The sequence below is a fragment of the Balaenoptera borealis genome (assembly GCF_965194805.1).
Source record: "Balaenoptera borealis genome assembly, chromosome: 19".
Classification (NCBI taxonomy): Eukaryota; Metazoa; Chordata; class Mammalia; order Artiodactyla; family Balaenopteridae; genus Balaenoptera; species Balaenoptera borealis.
Genome location: NC_138878.1, coordinates 25874093 through 25896637, shown reverse-complemented (window position 1 = coordinate 25896637; position 22545 = coordinate 25874093). Strand labels below are relative to the sequence as shown.

Here is a 22545-nt window from a genome sequence, read left to right as displayed (position 1 = left end):
GACTTTATTCACATCAAAGATATGTTTTTAATTAAAAACTTACATTAATTAAAAAATTAGGGTCTTTTGTTAACTGAGTGGTAACTAGGTTACAGAGTTATTACAACATTTCACTCCTTAGGTTTTAGTACTCTAAACTTATACTCTGGCAATAAAAGGTTCAGATAGCTTAGGAGAAACATGTGGTTACTAGGGGGGGAAAAATGTAACCTTTACTTCAACATTAAGTTAAAAGCCAAAATATGTGAAAAAGTTTTAGGGATTTACTATCATTTTCAAGGTAGGTGCAAAAAGGCAGAACATATACCTGAATCTGATGTGTGAAATATTCTACCTTTATTATACCAACCTTGAGTAATTCATAAAGCTATGAGTTTTGATCTAAGCCTAAGTTCTTCAGAATGTGGTTAACACACTTTTAATATTTCTACTATCATCTGGTAATAGAATCCTTACTGAATAATTCAACTAACTTTACAAGTACAAATATCCTCATTGCATTTGACTAAATTAATGTAATGTTTTTCTCTTCCCAACTCTGGATATGAAAGCAATTTTTCACGATTTAGTTCAAGCAGCTTTCCTTTATCATAGTGACTCCAAAACACCTTATATACACTAAGGCACGATGAGGCTTACAAATAATCTGCACCCCTACCCACCAACCCCCTTACCTGGAAGCTGTGATGAAAGTCCTCCAATACCACTGAATGCAGTTGTCTGATTTGGGGTTGAAAGGGGTGGAAATGCTTTTGCTGGTGACTGTGGGGTACTGAATGCAGAACCCAAATTTGGAGGAAAGCCCTGCATACTCTGGGTGTGAGGGGCAGCTGAACCACCTATACTAAGAGATGCCATTCCAGCAAGAGGGTCAATCTAAAGAAAAACATTATAAAAACGTATTAAACATACTTCAAGAAAAGGCAGACAAACGACACAGGTAAAGCAATCTTTAGCAACAGCTCTTCAAATGCTTTATATAAAGTAAACTGCAAAACCACACACAATCTTGATGATGCTTAAATCCCCAAATCAAGAGTACCAGTCATTTTCTTATTGTATCATAGATGGATTAGGTTTAAAGAGTTAGCCCCTGCCAAAGAACCAGAGCCACAATATGAGGGCTATAAAACTTCAAGAATAACATTTCAGATGAATTTCTCTGAAGCTGTACTACTAAACAGCAGTCCTTAAAATTTCCAGTAAGCCCCTTTAAAACAAACAAATCTCTCAATGCAAGTTATTTAACTTTCAACACAATAAAAGCATTAGAAATTAGAAATCTAGTCAAAACAAATATATCTAGTCAAAATTTGAGAATCTTGGGGTTGGAGGAGATCAGCTCTGATTTAAAAAATAAAAAAAATCAAAACAAAAAAAACCCCAAAACAAAAACAGAAACAAAAAACAAGGTATACTATTCACCAAAAGATTTTATAAAATATCTAATAACTGCACTTCTAAGCTTCTTAGTTTGTGGCATTATTTCAGACCTTTGTGACTACAGAAAATAATACACAAAATGCCTTTTATAAAGTGGTCACTGAAGAATCACTAAATGCTCTTCCTTTTCTTAAAATAAACCCCAATCTGCCATTCAATGCAGCTGAAAATAGAAGCGGAATATGTTGCTCCCAGAGAGAAGGGGGTGGTTGGTGTCAGGGAGTAACTTAAATGTACCTTGTTTTTAAAAGAGCAGTTCAGTTGAGAGCTGAAGAGCCCCAGTTATAACAAGTCCTTATGCTCTAGCACTGTTGCTTGGCCCGTGAAGCTACAAACAAGACACATCAGGTTCAAAGGCAGTGCTTATTTCTCAAGTCTAAGTTATTCTTATTTTAAAAAGAAGCCCTAAATAAGTTGTTTTGTATCTTTCCTCTCATAGTCATGTTCTTTTGACTTAATGATTAAAATCTGTTCTCAACCACAATGCCTATTTACGGATCTCCTTTAAGTGGATACTAGACATGCAGTTATCTAAAATGTAATAAATTCAGACAAAAATTTCCTTTGAGTAGATTATTAATGATGATGTAGACGTTTATTCTATTCCAAGTCTATGAACAAATGGAGATGTACCAAGTGTAGTGTTCATTTACCTGAACAGGAGAAATGGCATCTAAGCTGCTAGCACTAGGAGGGCGTCCTTTTGGCATAACTCCAGGTGGTGGCTGTCTGGCCTTGTTCATAACATTACTGCAGTTGGCAACCATGGTGAGGATGGTTTCTGATAATTCCTGAGAAACACTCCTTAAGAGAAATGGAAAGTGAAAAACGTCACTTATTATTCCTTAGAACACCTAAATAAACAAATCTGGGTTTCTAATAAAGAAAACTTGCTGGAACCTATGGCCAAATTTCCACCATATCCCATGTTTCTGCACCTGTCATTAATCACCAGGATTTTCTGAGCACTGGCTTTCTCTTGAAAATATTTTTTACACCTCTGAAATTAAGCCTTGTGTATAGTGTTGCCTATGTATTTTGAAATACTACTCTGTAAGAAACATTCTATATCCTCAACTACTTCATCAAAAATTATGCCCAAATCTGGACATATCAAAGTAAACAGGTAAGCAATTTTTAGACTAGGTTCTCATAGTCAAAAATAAGACTTTTATTTAAGTATAGATAAAAATGCCATACACATAGTCAGTAACTATATTTGGCAAGCACATACAGAATTGACTGACTTCTAAAATGTCAAATAGGATGCACGGGTTCGATCCTTGGTCGGAGAACTAAGATCCCGCATGCTGTGCGGTGTGGCCAACAAAAACAGCACTACATCAAAATCTACAATTTTTAAATTTTTGCCAACATGAAAAAAATGAGTGGTTCAAATATGGACTAGAGGGAGGGGGCAATGTAGGGGCAGGGGATCAAGAGGTACAAACTATTATGTATAAAATAAGCTACAAGGTTATATTGTATAATACAAGAAATACTGCCAGTATTTTATAATAACCATAAATGAAGTATAACCTTTAAAAATTGTGAATTAGTACACCTGTGACATATAATATTGTAAATCAAGGATATTCAATAAAAATAAAAAATATGGACTACAAATGACAATGAACAATGAGTTATTTTTTCATCCATTGAAGCAAGGGAGAAAAATATTACAGACCATGGAAAAGAAAAGAGAGATGTCAACTCCTAAAGGTGTGGGTCTACTTATTTAACTTAGTAGTAAGTAGTAAAACCATTAATTTCCAAAAGGTATTTCAAATAGAAGAACATGAGTAGCTGTCTCTAGCCTCTATGTATCTGGGTTAAAAATACCCACCTCCCCTGCAATTAAAACTTCATGTTAAAAAAACTTCATGGAGACAGCATATTTCATCTTTCAGATTAGCTACAAGGCAGTGGGGAAATAGACCAACTGCCTCTGGTTATACTAAAAGGAGAACTTGCTATGGAGAAAAATTTTGCACCTAACAAAATTACACATGCATTTCCCTTTAACCTAACAATTCCACTTCTGGTGGGCCCAAATATACACTGGCAAAGATGATGGATGCAAAATGCTATTCGTTGCAACATTATTTGTGACACAGAGTGAAATAAACAGAATATCTACCAATGGGTACTGATTTTACTAAGGCACAAAACATCTATTCAGTGGAGTACTACAGAGTAATTACTAGGAATAAGGAAACTATAATTTTATGGCATGGACTCTGGGATATATGATCAAATGAAAGAAGCATAGTGCAATAAGTATATAATATACTACCTTTTCTACCGGAAAGAGGAAAATATATACTTTCCTAACACAGAGATAACCCACAAAATAAACAAAAATGGTTAACTACAAGCGAAGAAAAGAACAAGGTGGGGGTAACAGTTCAAGAAAAATTTCACTGAATATACTGTTTTAGAATTTTTAAGTATGGAACCGTATCTATGAAAACAAACCAAAAAAACCCTTTAAATTAAAAAAGAAACCATTCCAAAGACACCTATGCCATGTTAATGGCTACTAGTAATAGATAGTAATTATCATATTGTATTAAATACAAAATGCCTTCAATTGTAAGCCACACCATTATTTTACACATTACACAAAAAGAAAATAACTGGGTTAATTCTAACTGTAAGAGGTCACCAATGAGATGCATCATCATTTCAGAGATGTTAAAATATTAAAAACTGGGTGTCCTAGGATTGATAAAATATGGTTAATTAAAATATTATTCTATTTCAGAAGAACTTGTCATAACTGACACAATTCCAAACTTAAAAGACGCTACACTACTATAAGGAACTCCCATAAATGCTTCACTCACCAATTAGTTACATTTTGCCCTATTTATTTAACCATTCTTTCTATACTACTCTCTCTCCCAAACATTTTTAGGTTAGATACATCATGTATCTTTTATCCCTAAATAGTTTACTACCTGTTTTCTAAGAACAAGGACATTTTCTTACATAACCTTGTAAATTAATGATCCGGAAGTTTAACACAAGTTTAACAAGGACAGGCCAAGGTTCAAATTACATCAGTTGTTCCCATAATGTCCTCAATGCTATTTTCCCCTTGGATCAGAATCCGATCCATTGCATTGAGCTGTCACGTCTCTTTAGCTTATTTTTTTTTTAACAGAAACCATTTTATTTTATTTATTTATTTTTGGCTGCGTAGGGTTTTAGTTGCTGCACGCAGGATCTTTCGCTGTGGTGCACAGCCTCCAGAGCACGTGGGCTCTGGAGTTGTGGTGCATGGGAGCCACAGCACGTGGGCTCTGTAGTTGCCCTGCGGCACTGTGGGATCTTAGTTCCCCGACCAGGGATCAAACCCACATCCCCTGCATTGGAAGGGAAGTCCCTCTTTAACTGGAAGAATTCATCAACTTTTACTTCTCTTTCTTAAACTTGATTTGAAAACCAAGTCAGTTTTTTAATACCATGTCCCTTGATTTGTGTTTGTCTGCTATTTTGTACTTCAGATGCACTGATGGCAGGACTACCATGTAACTTACACAACATTCTTCTCAATGCATTTTATCATGAGGCACATCGTGTAGAAATGAGCTGGTGATCTCCTGACCAATAACTTAATGTGGTATATGCCAGATTTCTCTACCGTTAAGTTACTACCTTTCCTCTTTGTGATTATTAAGTGATTTGTGGGGAAATACCATGAAATTATGTAATTATCCTGTTCCTCAAATATTCACTCATTACTTTTAGCATCCACTTAAGTTTTAACTCCACTGCAACTACTTCTATATTTATTACTGGAAGAACTTTCTTTCTTTGGCATTTATTTACTTTTAACGGTATAGACTCTGAATACTTTACATGCATTATTTCATTACTTCAAGACAGGAATTTCTAATAAATCAACAAAAGAAACTGAAACTGGGAGTTAGGTAAACTATCTCCCTATACATAAATCCAATATATTTTTTCCAATTTTAATATGCACTTAAATTTCCAAGAGAATATTCAATTCCAGATGGATTAAAATGTATAAATGCAAGGGGCCAAACTTTAAAACTTAAAATTTTAGAACACTTAGAACTTACATAACAGGGTTTCTCAACTGTTGCACTATTAGCACTCTGGACTGTATAATTCTTCATTGTGGGAGGCTCTCCCATGTCTTGTAAGATATTTAACAGCATCCCTGGGCTTTACTCGCTATATACCAGTAGCACACTTTTCTCCAATTATGAAAATCAAAAACAGTGTCAAATGACTTCAAGGAAGCAAAATCATCCCTGGTTGAGAACCACTGGTTTAGAGATATACATGGGGAAATATTTTTTAAAGCAAGGATTAGGGCAAAATAAAATTCAAGCTCTATGTGGGAGAGTTAAAGAAACATCATTGGAAGACAAAGGTAACTTCAAAAGTACTGGTCATGTTGTCATTTAAGTTGCAAGAAGAATCACAGGTATTCATTTTATTATGCCTCAGAACTTACAAAAAAAAAATACACAGGACAGGACATAAATAAGGATGGTGGAGTAAAAGACCTCCAAATATTCTCTCCTCCATAAAAGCAACTAGCAAAAAAAAAAATTGTAGGAATCAACTTTTTCAGAACTCTAGAAATTAACCAAAAGGCTTTACAACACTCAAGGGAGGGAACTGCCTGGCGGTCCAGTGGTTAGGACTTGCAGCTTTCACTGACGGGGCCCAGGTTCAATCCCTGGTCAGGGAAGTAAGATTCCACAAGTCGCACAGATGTGGCCAAAAAGAAAACCAAAAAAAACAAAAAAGGGAATTTTTACTCCGGAAAGATGATTAGATCTTTGTAACAACAGCAAGCTTTATGGCATCCTAATTTGCCCTCCTCCTATGCTCCCCTCAGGACTGAAAACACACAATCACAGTGAAAACCAGCAGCCTGAGAGCCACCAGATGAGAGGGCTCAGAACTGGGTTGAAACATCTTCAAAGCTTCATTCTTGGAGAAATGTCATTATTTCACCTCTCTGAGGATTCCCTGTGAGACCACAATGGCCAGGTTGTCTTTATTGGACCTAAGAATTGACCCAGGGCAAACAGCCTTTTCCCCATGCAGTATTTGCAGAAAACATTTTAAAGGTAATTGTTTTAACTTCCTGGCTACCTGAGGTAGAAGGTAACAGTTTGAGCAGACAACAGGCTAACCAAAAAGTTTAAAAGGGAAACTTAGGAAATGAGATTCCCATGGGTGGAGCTTTGAAAACCCCCCACATTTCAGACATTACTGAATTCGTTCAGAAAAGAGCAATAACAAAACAAAAAATGCTTGTGTGGGGGTAAAATCTGATTTCAAGAATTGCCACATTACTTAAACTTTCCAGTTTTCAGCCACAAATTATAAGACATGCAACACACGCACACACACGTACGCGCACACACACACACAAAGAAGGCATGGCCTGTACGTAGGGAAAAAATGCTATCAAGAGAAACTGTCCCTCAGGAAGAACAGATGTTGGACTTAACCAGACAAAGACTTTAAATCAGCTATTTTAACTATATTCAAAGAAAACACAAGTCAAAAGAACTACAGAGCCATTTCTCCACCTGTCTGGAAGGACATTGCTGTTGAGGTGTCAAGGAGAAAAACTACCATGGCTTCCAGTTCTTTGACAAAACCTCAGATGCGTGGCCTTCTGGCCAAGCGTCTGTGATTTCATATTGCTGGAGCATTCATTATCTCCTTGGGAATTGCAGCTTTCTATAAGTTTGCTGTGGCTGAACCGAGAAAGAAGGCCTATGCAGACTTCTACAGAAATTATGGTTCCATAAAAGATTCTGAGGAGATGAGGAAGGCTGGTATCTTTCAGAGTGTGAAGTGATTTTGGAATATAAAGAATTTCTTTGAGTTGAGTTCCATGGAAGTTTGTCACTTACCTGTGTTCCTGAACTATGAAACTATGAACTACTAATATCTGGGCTAAGGAATAGCTTCTCTTGATAAATAAACAATTAACAACAACAAAAAAAGAACTACAGGAAGTTTGAAAAAGATCTCATAAAACAGAGTGTATCAATACAAATTTAAAAAGAAAAAAGTAAAATAACTGAAATGAGAACTTCACTACGGGTTCCCAACCGCAGATTCAAGCAGGTAAAAAGCATCCAAGAACTTGAAGATAGTCCAATAAAGATTGAAAAACTGAAAGGGAAAAAAAATAAACACAGACTGAGACATGCACAACACTACCAAGGGTACCAACAGAGGAGATAGAAAGGGGTAGAAAGAGTATTTGTTGATAAAATGGCTGAAAACTTTCCGAATTTGATGAAAATTATTAATTTACACATCCAAGAAGCTCAACGAATTCCAAGTAATATAAGCTCAAAGAAATCCATGCCTAGAAACAACATAATCAAGCTGTTGAAAGAAAAAGATCTTAGCAGCAGCAAGAGGGGCAACTTATCATATACAAGGGAGCCTTGAAAAAAATTAATAGCTATGGAAGCCAGAAAGCAGTGGGATGGCATATTCAAAGTGTTGAAGAAAAAGTAATGTCAATCAGAAATCCTTTATTTGACAAAACTATCCTTCAAATATAAAGGAAAAATTAAGATATTCTCAGATAAACAAAAGCTGAGGTAATTCATTGCTAACAGACCTGCCCTAATAGGAAATAACAGAGGGACTTTCCTGGTGGCACAGTGGTTAAGACTCCGCCACGCTCCCAATGCGGGGGGCCTGGGTTCGATCCCTGGTCAGGGAACTAGATCCCACATGTGTGCCGCAACTAGGAGTTTGCATGCCGCAACTAAGGAGCCCACGAGCCGCAACTAAGACCCAGCACAACCAAATAAATAAATAAGTAAATAAATATATACTTAAAAAAAAAAAAAAAAAGGAAAGAAATAATAGAAACCCTTTGGGCTGAAATGAAGACACTATACAGTAACCTGAATCTGTATGAAAAAACACAGCACCCGTAAAGGGACATAGGTAAATATAAAACACATTATGATTGTATTTTTTGCTTATAATCTTTTTATCTCCTACTTGGCTTAAAGGACAATTATTACATTAAACAATAACATCAAATCTTTTGATGGGCACACAACGTATAAAGATATTATTTGACAATAGCAGCACTTTGAAGGAGGAAAGGAACAGAACTGTTTAGAGGAAATTTTTGCATCTTACTGAAATTCAGTTGGTGTTAATTGGAACTACATTTTTTTGAGTTAAAAATGTTAATTTTAATACCCAAAGGAAAAAAAAACTCAAAAACATGTCAAAGTTAACAGCAAGGAAATTAAGATGATACACTAGAAAGTATCTGTTTAATACTAAAGGAGGGGACTTCCCTGGTGGTCCAGTGGTTAAGAATCCTCCTGCCAATGCAGGGGACATGGGTTCGAGCCCTGGTCCGGGAAGATCACACATGCTGCAGAACAACTAAGCCCATGCACCACAACTACTGAGCCTGCCCTCTAGAGCCCGCGAGCCACAACTACTGAGCCCGCAGGCCACAAGTACCGAAGCCCGCGCGCCACAACTACCGAAGCCCGTGCGCCTAGAGCCCATGCTCCACAACAAGAGAAGCCACAGCAATGAGAAGCCCGCGTACCACAACGAAGAGTAGCCCCCGCTCACCACAACTAGAGAAAGCCCACACGCAGCAATGAAGATCCAACGCAGCCATAAATAAATAAATAAACAAATAAATAAAAGACAAAACAAAACAAAAAAACACTAAAGGAGGCAGTAATGGAGGAATGGAGGTGCAAAACAGACATACGACATATAGAAAAACTCAGCAAAAGAGCATGGATAAATCCTACCTTAGCAGTAATTATGTCAAATGTAAATAAATTAAATACTCTAATTAAAAGGCAGAAATGGTCAAAATGGATTTAAAAAAAATAATCCAATTATATGCTGTCTAAAGGAGACACACTTTAGATTTTTAAAAAACACATATAACTTGAAAGTAAAAAATGAAAAAAGGTATGCCTTGCAAACCTTAACCGAAAGAGAACTACAATGACTATACTAATTTCAGACAAGACAGCCTTTAAGAAAAAAATTAATAGACAAAGATACTTTACAATAATAAAAAGGCCAATCCAACAGAAAGACATAACAATTATACACATACACACACTTCAAAACAGAGTCCCAAAACATATGAAGGGAGAATTAAAGGGAGAAATAGATAATTCAAAAATATAGCTGGAGGCTTCTGTACCCCACTTTCAGTAATGTGTAGAGTCAACAATACTTTATTATAAACTTCAAAGTTGCTGAGAGCCTAGATCTTAATTGTTCTCACCACAAAACATAAATGATAATTATATAACATGACAGAGATGTTAGCATAAAAAAACCTAACCTTCCAATTAATAAATTTTTTAAAAGTTCAAACTAAACCCAAAATAAGCAGAAGGAAGGAAATAATAAAGTTTAGAGCTGCAATAAACTAAATGGAAGACTTGAATTACTAAAACCAGAAATTGAAAGAGAGGACATTACTACCCACATTACAGAACCAACAAAGATTATGGGGTATGGTATAAAACAATCGTATGCTAACAAATTAGATAAGCTAGATGAAACAGACAAATTCCTAGAAAGACACAAACTACCGAACCTAACTCAAGAAGAAACAGAAAATCTCAACACAGCAATAACAAGTAGAGATACTAAATTAGTAAACAACATCTACCCACAAGAAAAAGCCCAAGACCAGAGGGATTCACTGAATTCTATGGAACATTTAAAGAATTAACACCAAACCTTCTCACAAAAATTAGAAGACTGGACACTTTTCAACTCATTGTATGAGGCCAATATTATCCTGATAACCAAAACCAGTCAAAGACAACACAAGAAAACTACAGAACAATATCCCTTAGGAATACAGACACAAAAATGCTCACCAAATACTAGCAAACTGAATTCAGCAGCATATAAAAAGGAAATGTATACAAAGACCAAGTGAGATTTATCCCAGGAAGGCAAGGTTTTTTAACATCCAAAAAATCAATTAACATAATATACCACACCAATAGAATAAAAAACAAAAACCACATGATCATCTCAATAGACGCAGACAGAAACATTTGACAAAATGCTTTAACGAAAAAACACCAAACAGGGACTCCCCTGGCAGTCCAGTGGTTAAGGCTCTGAACTTCCACTGCAGGGGGCATAGGTTCCATCCCTGGGGTCAGGGATCTAGGATCCCGTGTGCCTTGAGGCGCAACCAAAGTCAAACCAAACCAAACCAAACCCATCACACACATACACACACACACCCCCCCCCACAAACTAACTAGGAAACCCCCCTCAATGTGAAATATAACTATAAAAAACCCACAGCTAACATCATAGTTAATTCTGAAACACTGGATACTTTCCTCCTAAATCAGGAACAAGATAAGGCTGTCTGCTCTCACCACTTCTATCCAACTTTAGACTGGAGGTTCGTGACTTGTACAAAATACCTAACAATAAACATAACAAGAGAAGTGCAAACATCACTGAAAGAAATCAGAGCCCTAAAGAAATGGGTAAATATCTCAGATTCATGAATTGGAAGGCTTAGTATTGTTAAAATGGCACTATCCCCCCAAATGATCTAAAGATTCTACATAATCCTTATCAAAATCTCACTGGGCTATGTAATTTATTTGCAGAAATTGACAAGATGACCCTAAAATTCTTATGAAAATTCAAGGGGCGCAGAATGACCAAAACAATCTTGAAAAAGTAGAGCAAAGTTGGAGAACTCACACTTCCTAATTTTAAAAGTTACTAAAAAGCGACAGTAATCAAGACAGTGTGGTGGTACTGGCATAAGGATAGACAAGATCAATGGAATAGAACTAAGAGCCCAAAAATAAACTCATATTATTATGTGTAACTGATCTTTTAGATCAATTCCACAGGGACAGACCGGTCTCTTCAACAAGTGGTGTTAGGACAAACGAATATTCACATGCAAAACTATGCATTTGGGACCTTGTCTCACACCACATACAAAAAAATTAACTCAAACAGATCTCATACATATTTTATGTAGTATATATAGTACTTTGGACTTAAAAACCACTGGATTACCTTAGATGCTGTCACTTTTAATCGTTCAACCCCTTTTCGTCAAATCAACAATTATCCATTCAATCCAATTCCAATATTAAACAGTCATTTTCAAGCATGCTCTTCTTACCCTGCACAAGCTTGTAAACAGGCCAACATTGTCGCCAGAGTTTCTGGAGGAAGTTGAGCACTTTTGGGCTGATCTTTCTCTGGTGCAAGTCCACCCAAAATAGAAGGACACCGTCTCTTTAAAAAAGTCATACAAGCCTGGATAAAAGGCTCCTGGAAAAGAGAAAGTCTCTCTGTATTTGAAATTCATCATTAATTGCTTTCAGATAAGACTAAGCACTACTACTAAAATCCAGAATACAATAACATCTTCATTGCCACTTTCTTAAGCTATCTTGACCATCAAAAATTAAAAGCAGTAATAAACAGACAAATCCTTACTCCATGCTCTCGAATTTTATCTGTGAGCCACTTGTCAAGTTTGAGGTATTCACGACGTGAAGCAAGTGCAGCAAGGTCAATAACAAAGGCAAATGGAGTACCATTTAGCAGCATTGACAAGGCCTAAAGAAAAAGGATATTAGAAACTACGAGTCAAGCAACTGAGTGACTTTTCTGTCCTATTTTCTGTTTCCAGTTTTTATTTTCACAAACAAGTCTAAATAAAACATACTGCTAATATTTTCTTAGTCATAATTTTTTAAACAGCTTAGTAGAAATCAATGGTAACACTTGTCCCTACTTAAAATAAGATCACATTTCAAAGACAAACACATGACTTTACCTTCAAAATAAACTTTACCCTGTGTTTTTTCAAATAATTTAACCTAAAGCAAAGCAAAACACAAAAGCGTGAAAAATTATCCTTACCCATTTTTAAAAATCTAAACTCAGGCTTACTCTAACCTAAGTACAACTACAACACCATTACCAGTGATCAAAGACATCAAGAATCAGACTATTTGTCAAAAGACCCTAATGAAAAGACCCCTTTTGCTAATGAAATCTGCAAAAGGGTTGAAAGCCAACGAAAGCCAACCAGTTTCTCTAAAATTGTATCTCACAGATTACATCTGAGGTCAATCATCACTTGCTTTAAAACAGCCTTACAAATATCACAGAAGACCAAACAAAATTCAGTGAAATGTAAATGAAAACATTTTTACATTTCTAAAACCACTCTTCTTCCAATCCCTTTCTACATACAAGGAAAAATTCTAAATCTCAACCATTCTAGCTAAGAGTTAGTTACATGTGAATTATTCCTAAAGCACCTATGTTACATAAAAATGTTATTTTTTATCATTAATAAATAAAAACCGTTAATCTGTGCCTCCAAGCTCACCTTCAAGTCCTGGGCCACATCAAGTATTCGAGACAATTTGGCCTGGTCATACTGCTCCCCTCGCATGTACCATTCTGCCATTGCATGCATGATAAGTTGGCGGATTGAGGGAGACTGTCCCTAAGAAAAGAAAAAGGAGGGTTAAATAGCAATACCACTGACCATTTTGATAGGCTGTTGCAAATGCTATTGCAAATGCTGATTTTACTTGTATTTATGTAAAACTGAGGTGTATCAGTGCAGACAACAAAGCTCAAGCCTCAAGCGTTGATTACAGTGACTTTTTTTTTTTGTAGGAAAGCAGTTTTTTCCATATTTCCCAAATGAAGCCTACCCCAAAACCCTGGGGTCATATAGTCACATACAACAAACTTATCTGTCCTATAAAAGTCTGCCTATACATTTTCAAAGCCGAAGTATGATGAGAATATGAGGATGCATCAAGTTTATATGATCCCTTAAATTAAATCACAAATCACCGGCCTATAAAAACAAAACAGTTTAAGGTAATCATCTCTCATGCTGCACAGGGTAGTAGTTTATCAGTATTTCTGGGACTAGAGTTTGTACATTCTAAATCTAGCTATTTTCACAAATGATCATGCTCATTTTTTATAATTATTCAATTTCTTTTTTTAGCAGAAAACAGCCTGTCTTTGAAGACTGATCTAAAGGTGTGCAGTTGAATGGTAATTTAGAAAATGTTTCTCACAGAAGCAAGAGCAAGGCAATTACTATCACTGTCTAAATCACTTTCTAGTAACTGTCTTAGACTGACAGAAAGTCCTAGTGAAACACTATCTAACCAGGAGTGGAGATACAAGTCCTTCCACTCTGCCCTTTCCACCTCACAGATGTGGTGAGAAAAGCCTAAGAATGTCTGGGCTACAAACTTTTGGTTAAATGTTTGATAAACATTACTGTCTATCATGTGATTTGAGTCTCTAGAAATGGAGTTGGTCTGACTGAAAGGCATGCAACCAAGGCTAATGTCTTTCATTTATAAGGTCTTATCTGAATTTTTAAAAGCACTTGTTTATAACAAACTACAGCAGGAATATCTTAAAAAGGGAAGGGGCACTTGATATAAAGGGGAAGATGACTGCTTTTTCTTAAAGCTTCTACATATATCTTTATTTAAAATGTAGGCTATCGGGGGGGAGGAGGAGGAATCAATGGACAAAAGAGTATTTGTCAAATACATTCTACAAAATTGGCAAGGGCGGGGCAGGAGCACAAGGCCTTGAAATCTCAGCAGGAACCAAAGTAAAATTTAAATGCTGGATTTGGATAAAACAAAATTATGTCAATTAAACTGTTTTATGATCTTCTTCCATTTACTGTTAAAAAGTGAAATGAGAACCTTCTGGTTCTATGATAAATGATTAAGCTCTTTACTGCTATCGAAAGGATACTGGTACACTAGCAATACAGACCTTTCATAATACTGATTTTTTTTTAATTGTCTTGCCTCCTTGCTCTTTCAAGTTTTATACTTTAATACCCACATGATGCTAAAAGATAAAATAAGTTTTATAGAAGTGTGACTTTTTCAGAGTGTCAAAATTCCAAGATTGACAATTTCTCTAGGTGAACATCATCAAAAGAATGTCAATTATGCAGAAATAGAATCACAGATGTAGAAAACAAACTTGCAGTTACCAAGGGGGGAAGGGGAGGGTGGGGTGGGATGAACTGGGAGATTGGGATTCACATATACACTACTGTGTATAAAACAGATAACTAATGAGAACCTACTGTACAAAAACTCTACTCAATGCTCTGTGGTGACCTAAATGGGAAGTAAATCTAAAGAAGAGTCGATAGGGCTTCCCTGGTGGCGCAGTGGTTGAGAATCCGCCTGCCAACGCAGGGGACATGGGTTCGAGCCCTGGTCCAGGAAGATCCCACATGCCGTGGAGCAACTAAGCCCGTGCGCCACAACTACTGAGCCTGTGCTCTGGAGCCCGTGAGCCACAACGACTGAGCCCACGTGCTGCAACTACTGAAGTCCGCAGGCCTAGAGCCCATGCTCCGCAGGAAGAGAAGCCACAGCAGTGAGAAGCCCACGCACCGCAACGAAGAGTTGCCACCTCTCACCATAACTAGAGAAAGCCCACGCACAGCAATGAAGACCCGACGCAGCCAAAAATTAAAATAAATTTAAAAAAATTAAAAAGAGTGGCGATATGTATACATATAACTGATTGACTTTGCTGCACAGCAGAAACTAACACAACATTGTAAAGCAACTATACTCCAATAAAAATTAATAAAAAAAGAAATGTCGGGACTTCCCTGGTGGGTCCAGTGGTTAGGACTCCATGCTCCTAATGCAGGGGGCCTGGGTTTGATCCCTGGTCAGGGAACTAGATCCCCCAATGCCACAACTAAGACCCCGCATGTCACAACTAAAGATCCCACATGCCGCAACTAAAACCCAGCACAGCCAAATTAAAAAAAAGAAAGAAAGAAAGAAAGAATGTCCACCATGGGGTGGGGGGAGATAAACGGGAAGATTGGGATTCACATATACACACTACTATATATAAAACAGATAACTAATAAGGATCTACTGTATAGCACAGGGAACTCTACTCAATACTCTGTAATGGCCTATATGGAAAATGAATCTGAAAAAGAGTGGATACATGTATATGTAATAACAGATTCACTTTGCTATACACCTGAAACTAACACAACATTGTAAATCAACTATATCCCAATAAAAATTAAAAAAAAAAAAAGAATGTCAGTTATTAAGACAAAGAAATGGTCATATCTTACCTGCCCATGCCATGCATAGTGCAAAATTATAGCTGAGTTAGGGTGGTTTCCAAGGAAAATTGGCATCAGAGTGGAGATGAGTTCATGGCGCAAGGTGTGCCAGGAGGTGTTGATTTGTAGTAAGGCCAATACCAGCATGTCTGGACAGTGTTTGATAGGGAAGCTGAAGAGTTGTTTGACTTGCTCATATTGCCCTACCTCTGCGAGCCTCAGCAGAGATTCAATCAAATCCAAGCTCTTCCTAACAAGAATGGAAGTAAGATACTCTATCAATGAAAATCTAAGTACACAAAATTCATTTTCCAAATAAGTGATACCAGCTATCAAGACAAAACCAAGTTGTCATCTTTTAATATTTGAAAAATATTTAAATTGGTGCTGTTCATCTCAAATATATAATGCTGGTATGCTTTCAAACTAATTTCAAAGGCAGTCCAAATTAAGAGAATACATGATGAAGGACAGCAGACACGACTGATCATGTGCATAACCATGGACCGCCTTACCAAAGAGTTACCATCAATAACTTTTGTGATTAGAGTGCAAAATAAAAACAAATAATAGCAGTTTAGAACAGTCAAAAATCCAACACAAATATAGATATAATTATACACAAGAAAAATTCTACATAAAAATACAGCCTGACACAACACTGTAAATCAACTATACTTCAATTAAAAAAAAAAAAAAAAAAAAAGCCCAAACACTTACTTTGGTAACACCGGTGCACAATGCCCCCTATGAATTATTCTTGCCCCAAGAAGCTAAACATGGTTGACTTCAATCAAGCCTCAAGGTTTTGCTACCCTTAGTCCATGAAAACTATGGGGATAGGGATCAAATTAAACACCATGAGGAAACAGATACCCCACACCACAGGGTAGACTATAGGATAACTGATCCTACTTCTCCATTAAATCGATGGCCAAGAATTATATTTAAGAAAAAAAAAAAAAGAGGAAGAAGAAAGACTTACAGCATAAAAGAAACTATGTGGACCTTGTTTGTACTCTCAATCATATCAACTGTTAAAAGGCATTCTTGAGACAATTAGGGAAACCTGAATATATAGCTACATTAAGGAAGTATTAAATGTATATGACATTTCAATTTTATAAAATGGAAAGAGGCCTTTATCTGTTAAAATAAAATAAAATGAAGACATACTGCCGTAAACATTAGACTTAACAGGAGAAAAAAAAAACCAATCCCGTACATCCAATGTTGGCTAGCATCTGGGGAAAGGACACACTTCAGAACAAACCACTGCTTCGGTCAATCTTTCAGAACAGGGATCAGCAAACTACATCCACAAGTCAAATCTCACCCACTGCCTATTTTTGTAAATACTGTTTTGTTGGAACAGAGCCACGCCCATATTTACATTGTGCTACAATTAAAGAGTTAAGTAGTTGCTACAGAGACCATCTGGCCTGCAAAGCCCTTTACAGGAAGTTTACCATCATCCTTTGTTTTATAAGATGTGTCCCAGGGGAGTATGGTTGGAAAAAATGGAAGAAACATTATAAAGTAGATGTCTTTGGGGACCAATCCAGTCCATGCCCCCTCTGCATAGCTGTGGGTGTATTATAACAGTGATGGAAGTACTTTTACCATCCTTATCTCACATCCCCAGAGAGGAGTTAGTTCCAGAAGAAACCAACTGAGCCAGTCAGATTCTCTAGCAGAAATTTTGAATTGAAACTCAGAGAAAATAGGTAATTCAGCTTAAAGTTTTAGATGTCATGCGTTGGCCATTTTGAGTCACTTACAAAAGAAAGCAAGCAAGCAAATCTACAGAGAGAAGAAAGGGATTTAACATTAAGGGAGAAGTAAAAACCTCCTTCTAACATTTGACTTGTTACAGAAAATATACAATGGCAGACATTACAAGAGGAAAGATGTATCTAGTGATAAGGAGACTAAATATAGATTTTCATCCACCAACACCCTACTATATAAAAATTTAGGGTAAGTAGGCTTACTAAAAATACTGTTTCGTTTAAATCTTTTAACTACGTAGTTGGCTCACTATTAATCTTATAATTCAAAAAAGTGTAAGTGACCCTTTCAAGAAAAGCTAGATGAAGAGTGTTTACCATGTGGCAATTTCTCGATTGTCATCCTCTGGTGGTGCTTTCAGAATATCAGTGGCAACAGTATGACATGGGTAGTCGGCAAAACAGAAGATCTCTGGATTTATAAGGGAATGCTGAATGAAGGAGAGCTGGAACAAGAGAAAAAAGTCCTTACTACCATAAATGACTGTGAATGTTATATAAAAATGTGAAACATTTTCACTAGGCTAATCTCAATCTTAATTCTCATTCATCAGAATGAAATTTCCCTTTACAATCTTAATTATTCGATCTTTCAAAACCACAGACAAGTCAGACAAATGAAAGGTGCATGGTGAGGTGACCTTGGAGACAAACATCATTAAACTATTGGGAAAACAGTTTGATTGCTACACTTCAGCTGAGTCTGACTGGTACTAAATTATAATAATGTTCCTTCAAAATTTATCAGAGTCTCTGCTTTTCTGAGCAATGTAAAACAAATTCTACATTAAAAGAATATTTTAATCAATGGATAGATGGCACTATCTAAGCCATAATTCTTTGCCTCTTCTATAGCTAAACATCATTCACTTACCTGGCCTTCTGCATGTTTCCAAGGTCTGTATATGAGGTCTACAGGGAACACTTCCATACCCAGACCCCTCTGAATGCCATACACTACATTATGAAGTCCTTTACTGTCACGAATTTGAAATCCAGGATGGTCCAGTTCGTAAGTGACTTCCTTGAAATTCAAACTTGGGTTCTAAAAATAAAAGCATTTCAAAGTTTAATGAAAAGGGACTTCCCTGGTGGTGCAGTGGTTAAGAACCCGCCTGCCGATGCAGGTGACACAGGTTCGATCTCTGGTCTGGGAAGATCCCACGTGCTGTGGAGCAACTAGGCCCATACACCACAATTACTGAGCCCACGAGCCACAACTACTGAAGCCCGCGCACCGCAACTACTGAGCCCACGTGCAGCAACTGCTGAAGCCTGCGCGCTCTAGGACCCTCGTGCCGCAACTACTGAAGCCCGCGTGGCTACAGCCTGTGCTCCGCAACAAGAGAAGCCACCGCGAATGAGAAGCCCGCACAGCACAACAAAGAGTAGCCCCCACTCTCTGAAACTAGAGAAAGCCCACGCACAGCAGCGAAGAACCAACGCAGCCAAAAAAAAGTTTAATGAACAAAAGTGTACATATTTTGATTGCTTTATCCAAAGAGCCATATTAAATCTGAAGTTCAATCAAGGTGGTCTAATTATAGACTCAAAATCGTCTAAATCTTTCTGGCATTTCCAAAGAGACTTGGAAAGGTAAATTCTTAATATTCGAAATAAACTGGCTCTACTAGCAAGCTACTCCAAGTTACCTTTCAGTTCACAAAATACTTGTGAATACGTGAGTACGTAAAGGGGAATTCTCTTCCCCTACTTTAGTCCAACGAACACTCCCATCTCAATATGGCAAATAGGTAACGCTTCACTTAGTGCCTCGTCTTTACAGTAAGATTCCACTATCTTGGAACAAAGTTGCAAAGATAAATCAATTATCCCAAATATCAATCTTAATTAACAAGGACTTCCCACATGGTGCAGTGGTTAAGAATCCTCCGGCCAATGCAGGGGACGTGGGGGTTTGATCCCTGGTCCAGGAGGATCCCACATGCCACGGAGCAACTAAGCCTGTGCGCCACAACTACTGAGCCTGTGCTCTAGAGCCCATGAGCCACAACTACTGAAGCCCGTGCGCCTAGAGTCTGTGCTCCACAACGAGAAGACACCGCAATGAGAAGCCCGTGCACCGCAACGAAGCGTAGACTCTGCTCGCTGCAACTAGAGAAAGCCCGTGCGCAGCAATGAAGACCCAATGCAGCCAAAAATAAATAAATTTATTTTTTTTTTAAATCTTAATTAACTGAAGATCTCCCCTAAAAGCATCCCAATTATGCATCAGGAAAAGTGATCTAGATTCTTTATGTCAAAATGACTAAAAATTCCATTCAAAAATGTTTTATGAAAAGGTATTCATAAAAGCAGTATGAGATTCCTTAAAGAAACACAAAGCAAAGGAAACACATTTAGAGAAGATAATTTACCAAACACTCTGCACCAAGCAATAAGAATATTTTGTGCTTGGGACTTCCCGGGCGGTCCAGTGGTTAAGACCCCGCGCTCCCGATGCCGGGGGCACAAGTTCGATCCCTGGTCGGGGAACTAAAACCCCGCATGCTGCACAGCGCGGCCAAAAAGAAAAGGGGGAAAGAAAAAAAAGAAGAATATTTTGTGCTTGGAAGAAAAAAAGGCTGTGCACACTTCATAATTAAATCTCCAACCAAAGCGTTATGTCCAGTTTAGTTTTGCTCTAAGGTGACGCCTTTCAATCCATGAAGACTTTAATGCTTGCTTTGTATATGGTACAAAAAATAAATGTCAGTTGGGGTATTCACTCCAAGACAACAATAGCATTCAGAGGTAACATTTTTTTCTTTTCTAAAATTTGTTTTAAGGACTGACTGTGACAGAATAAAACCATAAATATACTATTAAACAGCATTATCCTAGAGAGAGTTAAGTTTGGTAAATCCACAGGCGTGCCCCTATGGTTTCCTCCTCCCATCCTTGGAAGTAAATCAGAAAATTAACCCAATGTGTATCTGAAACTGTCCTCTGTTCCCTTTCTACAAAAAATTGTACAGAAACTCAAATATACGGGAAAACGGAAGAAGAAAGAAAAGAGATTACTAATTCAACTATTCAAATCCACAGTGAAGGCGTTCAATTTATGGCCTTCGCACTCTCTGAAATCAAAACATAGGTTCAGATAACATGGAAAACTGTCCTTGTCTGCAATTTTTTTAAAGAGTTTTTCAATAGTGCAATAAAGTACAAAGATGAAACTGAGGGAAAAGCACGTTTTCATATTTGCAAGACAACCACAGGTTAAAAACAAATTAGTAGGGACTTCCCTGGTGGTACAGTGGTTAAGAGTCCGCCTGCCAATGCAGGGGACACGGGTTTGAGCCCTGGTCTGGGAAGATCCCACATGCCACAGAGCAACTAAGCCCGTGCGCCACAACTACTGAAGCCCGCATGCCTAGAGCCCGTGCTCCGCAACAAGAGAAGCCACCGCAATGAGAAGCCTGTGCACCGCAACAAAGAGCAGCCCCTGCTCGCCGCAACTAGAGAAAGCCCGTGCGAAGCAATGAAGACAAAAATAAACTAATTACTTTTTTAAAAATTAAAAAAGAAAAAACCAAACAAATTAGTAACTGGTTATCCTTAAGTGCTAAACCTGTGGTTTTATTTTGCTTTTCTTCCTTTTCACTTTCTAAGTTTTCTGCCATGATCACGTGTTATTTTTTCCCTTCTATTACTAAAGAGTAGGTCTGAACACCATAAACCCATCTACTATTAAGAAAAAGAAAACCCACTGATGCTGTTAGTAGTAAGGTCACACAGAGAACAGTATAATTCCCTGTTACTCAATTTTACTTATAAGTTACAAATGTAGAAAACTAAAAATGAGAAATAGGATAGACAAATGACCTGACACCTTATCAAGAATGTTATGGAAGTATGTATTAGTAGTCTTTAGTGTTACATTTTGTTCCTTGACATTTTATGAACAAGACTGAAAACATTACATCTTGATCTTGACTCCACTGTTCTCTCACTGACTAAATTTCATCACTTCCTTTTAATAACTAGAAGTTTCACTTTTTTATGTTTTATTTTAACAGTTCAACATTTTAGGAGAGGTACGTTGTTTATTTGGGGACCAATTATTTAGTTTGTGGATATTTCAGAAGTGGAAGTAGTAAGATAAGTATGGATTTTTATTATCCCTATAATAATATCCCATAAACAAGGTTGGCAGGGTTTTTGTTGCACCTTCCAGAAAACATTCAGAAGACTTCCTTTCTCCTCAATAATTCCTCATACAATCATTACTTTGTAACAAATTCATCCTCCCCAAAAAACCACACACTACCAAATCACCTCAGCAGTGCTACTCAGAATTGCATAGCAACAATTAATTATGAACAAAGCTAGAGTTTGATTGCATACTATTTCCAGTACATAATTATCTCGTACCCCTCATTACTTTTGAAGTCAGAAATTATAAAACATTGCAGTTCTCATTCAGCTAGGCACTTTATTCATTAAAATTTTCTTTCTTTGGGCTACATCACACTAACATCATAAATATATAACATTACATGTGTACTCACCAGTTCTTTGAGAACATCAATCAAGACTTCTACATTCCATGTGTGTGCCTGTGCTCCATCACTTTTATCTTTTCCATCACTCCAGATCCCACTGCCAGGAGCAGAGATACTCTGTAGAAGTAAAATCTGAATTAAACAAAGCCAACTACTCAATGTGTTCAGCTCTGGTTGGCAGAACAATCATACTGTAATATAATAAATAAAACAAAGAGGGCAGGACATTAATTCACTTTGTAAAATAGTTTATTTCCACACCTACCTGTAATGGAATTCCATCTGTTAATCCTGAATGAGTTCGAGCCATCATTCCCAAAACCCTTGCAACCTGGGCAGCTGTGACCTCCCGAACACCAAACTGCATGATTATATTGCGACATTCTTCAATACTGAAACAGAAATTTAACTTCAGAAAAATGGTACCCTCAATACCAAGGTTAAGAAACACTCATATAAAATGCACTTGAGTGAAGTCGCTCGAGTTTTACTAACACAGAGTAATAAGCTTCATTTCTTGTTACTTTCACATAGCTAGGAATGTAAAATCCACCTACTTAAGGAAATAGAAAAAGTTTAAAATACCGATGGA

The 22545-nt window shown here is 37.1% G+C and overlaps 1 protein-coding gene and 1 pseudogene across 15 annotated transcripts in view; one reads left to right on the top strand and one right to left on the bottom strand.

Moving 5' to 3' along the window:
* The window catches only part of CNOT1 (CCR4-NOT transcription complex subunit 1), a 98396-nt gene that overhangs the window by 35577 nt on the left and 40274 nt on the right, over window positions 1-22545 (bottom strand). For 13 of the 14 annotated variants that reach the window (XM_082368784.1, XM_082368783.1, XM_082368779.1 and 10 more), the window contains 10 exons: window positions 22219-22345; window positions 21960-22070; window positions 18320-18490; window positions 17764-17891; window positions 15665-15905; window positions 12878-12997; window positions 11974-12096; window positions 11654-11805; window positions 2097-2247; window positions 675-876 (listed from right to left, as the gene is read on the bottom strand). In XM_082368784.1, coding sequence (XP_082224910.1) covers window positions 675-876; window positions 2097-2247; window positions 11654-11805; window positions 11974-12096; window positions 12878-12997; window positions 15665-15905; window positions 17764-17891; window positions 18320-18490; window positions 21960-22070; window positions 22219-22345 — 1526 coding nt within the window. The remainder of the gene's footprint in view (window positions 1-674; window positions 877-2096; window positions 2248-11653; window positions 11806-11973; window positions 12097-12877; window positions 12998-15664; window positions 15906-17763; window positions 17892-18319; window positions 18491-21959; window positions 22071-22218; window positions 22346-22545) is intronic. The other variant, XM_082368781.1, reaches the window with a different exon arrangement.
* On the top strand, window positions 2254-11646 carry LOC309617197 (cytochrome c oxidase subunit 6C pseudogene; annotated as a pseudogene). The gene has a single exon. The product of its transcript is annotated as a cytochrome c oxidase subunit 6C pseudogene (transcript).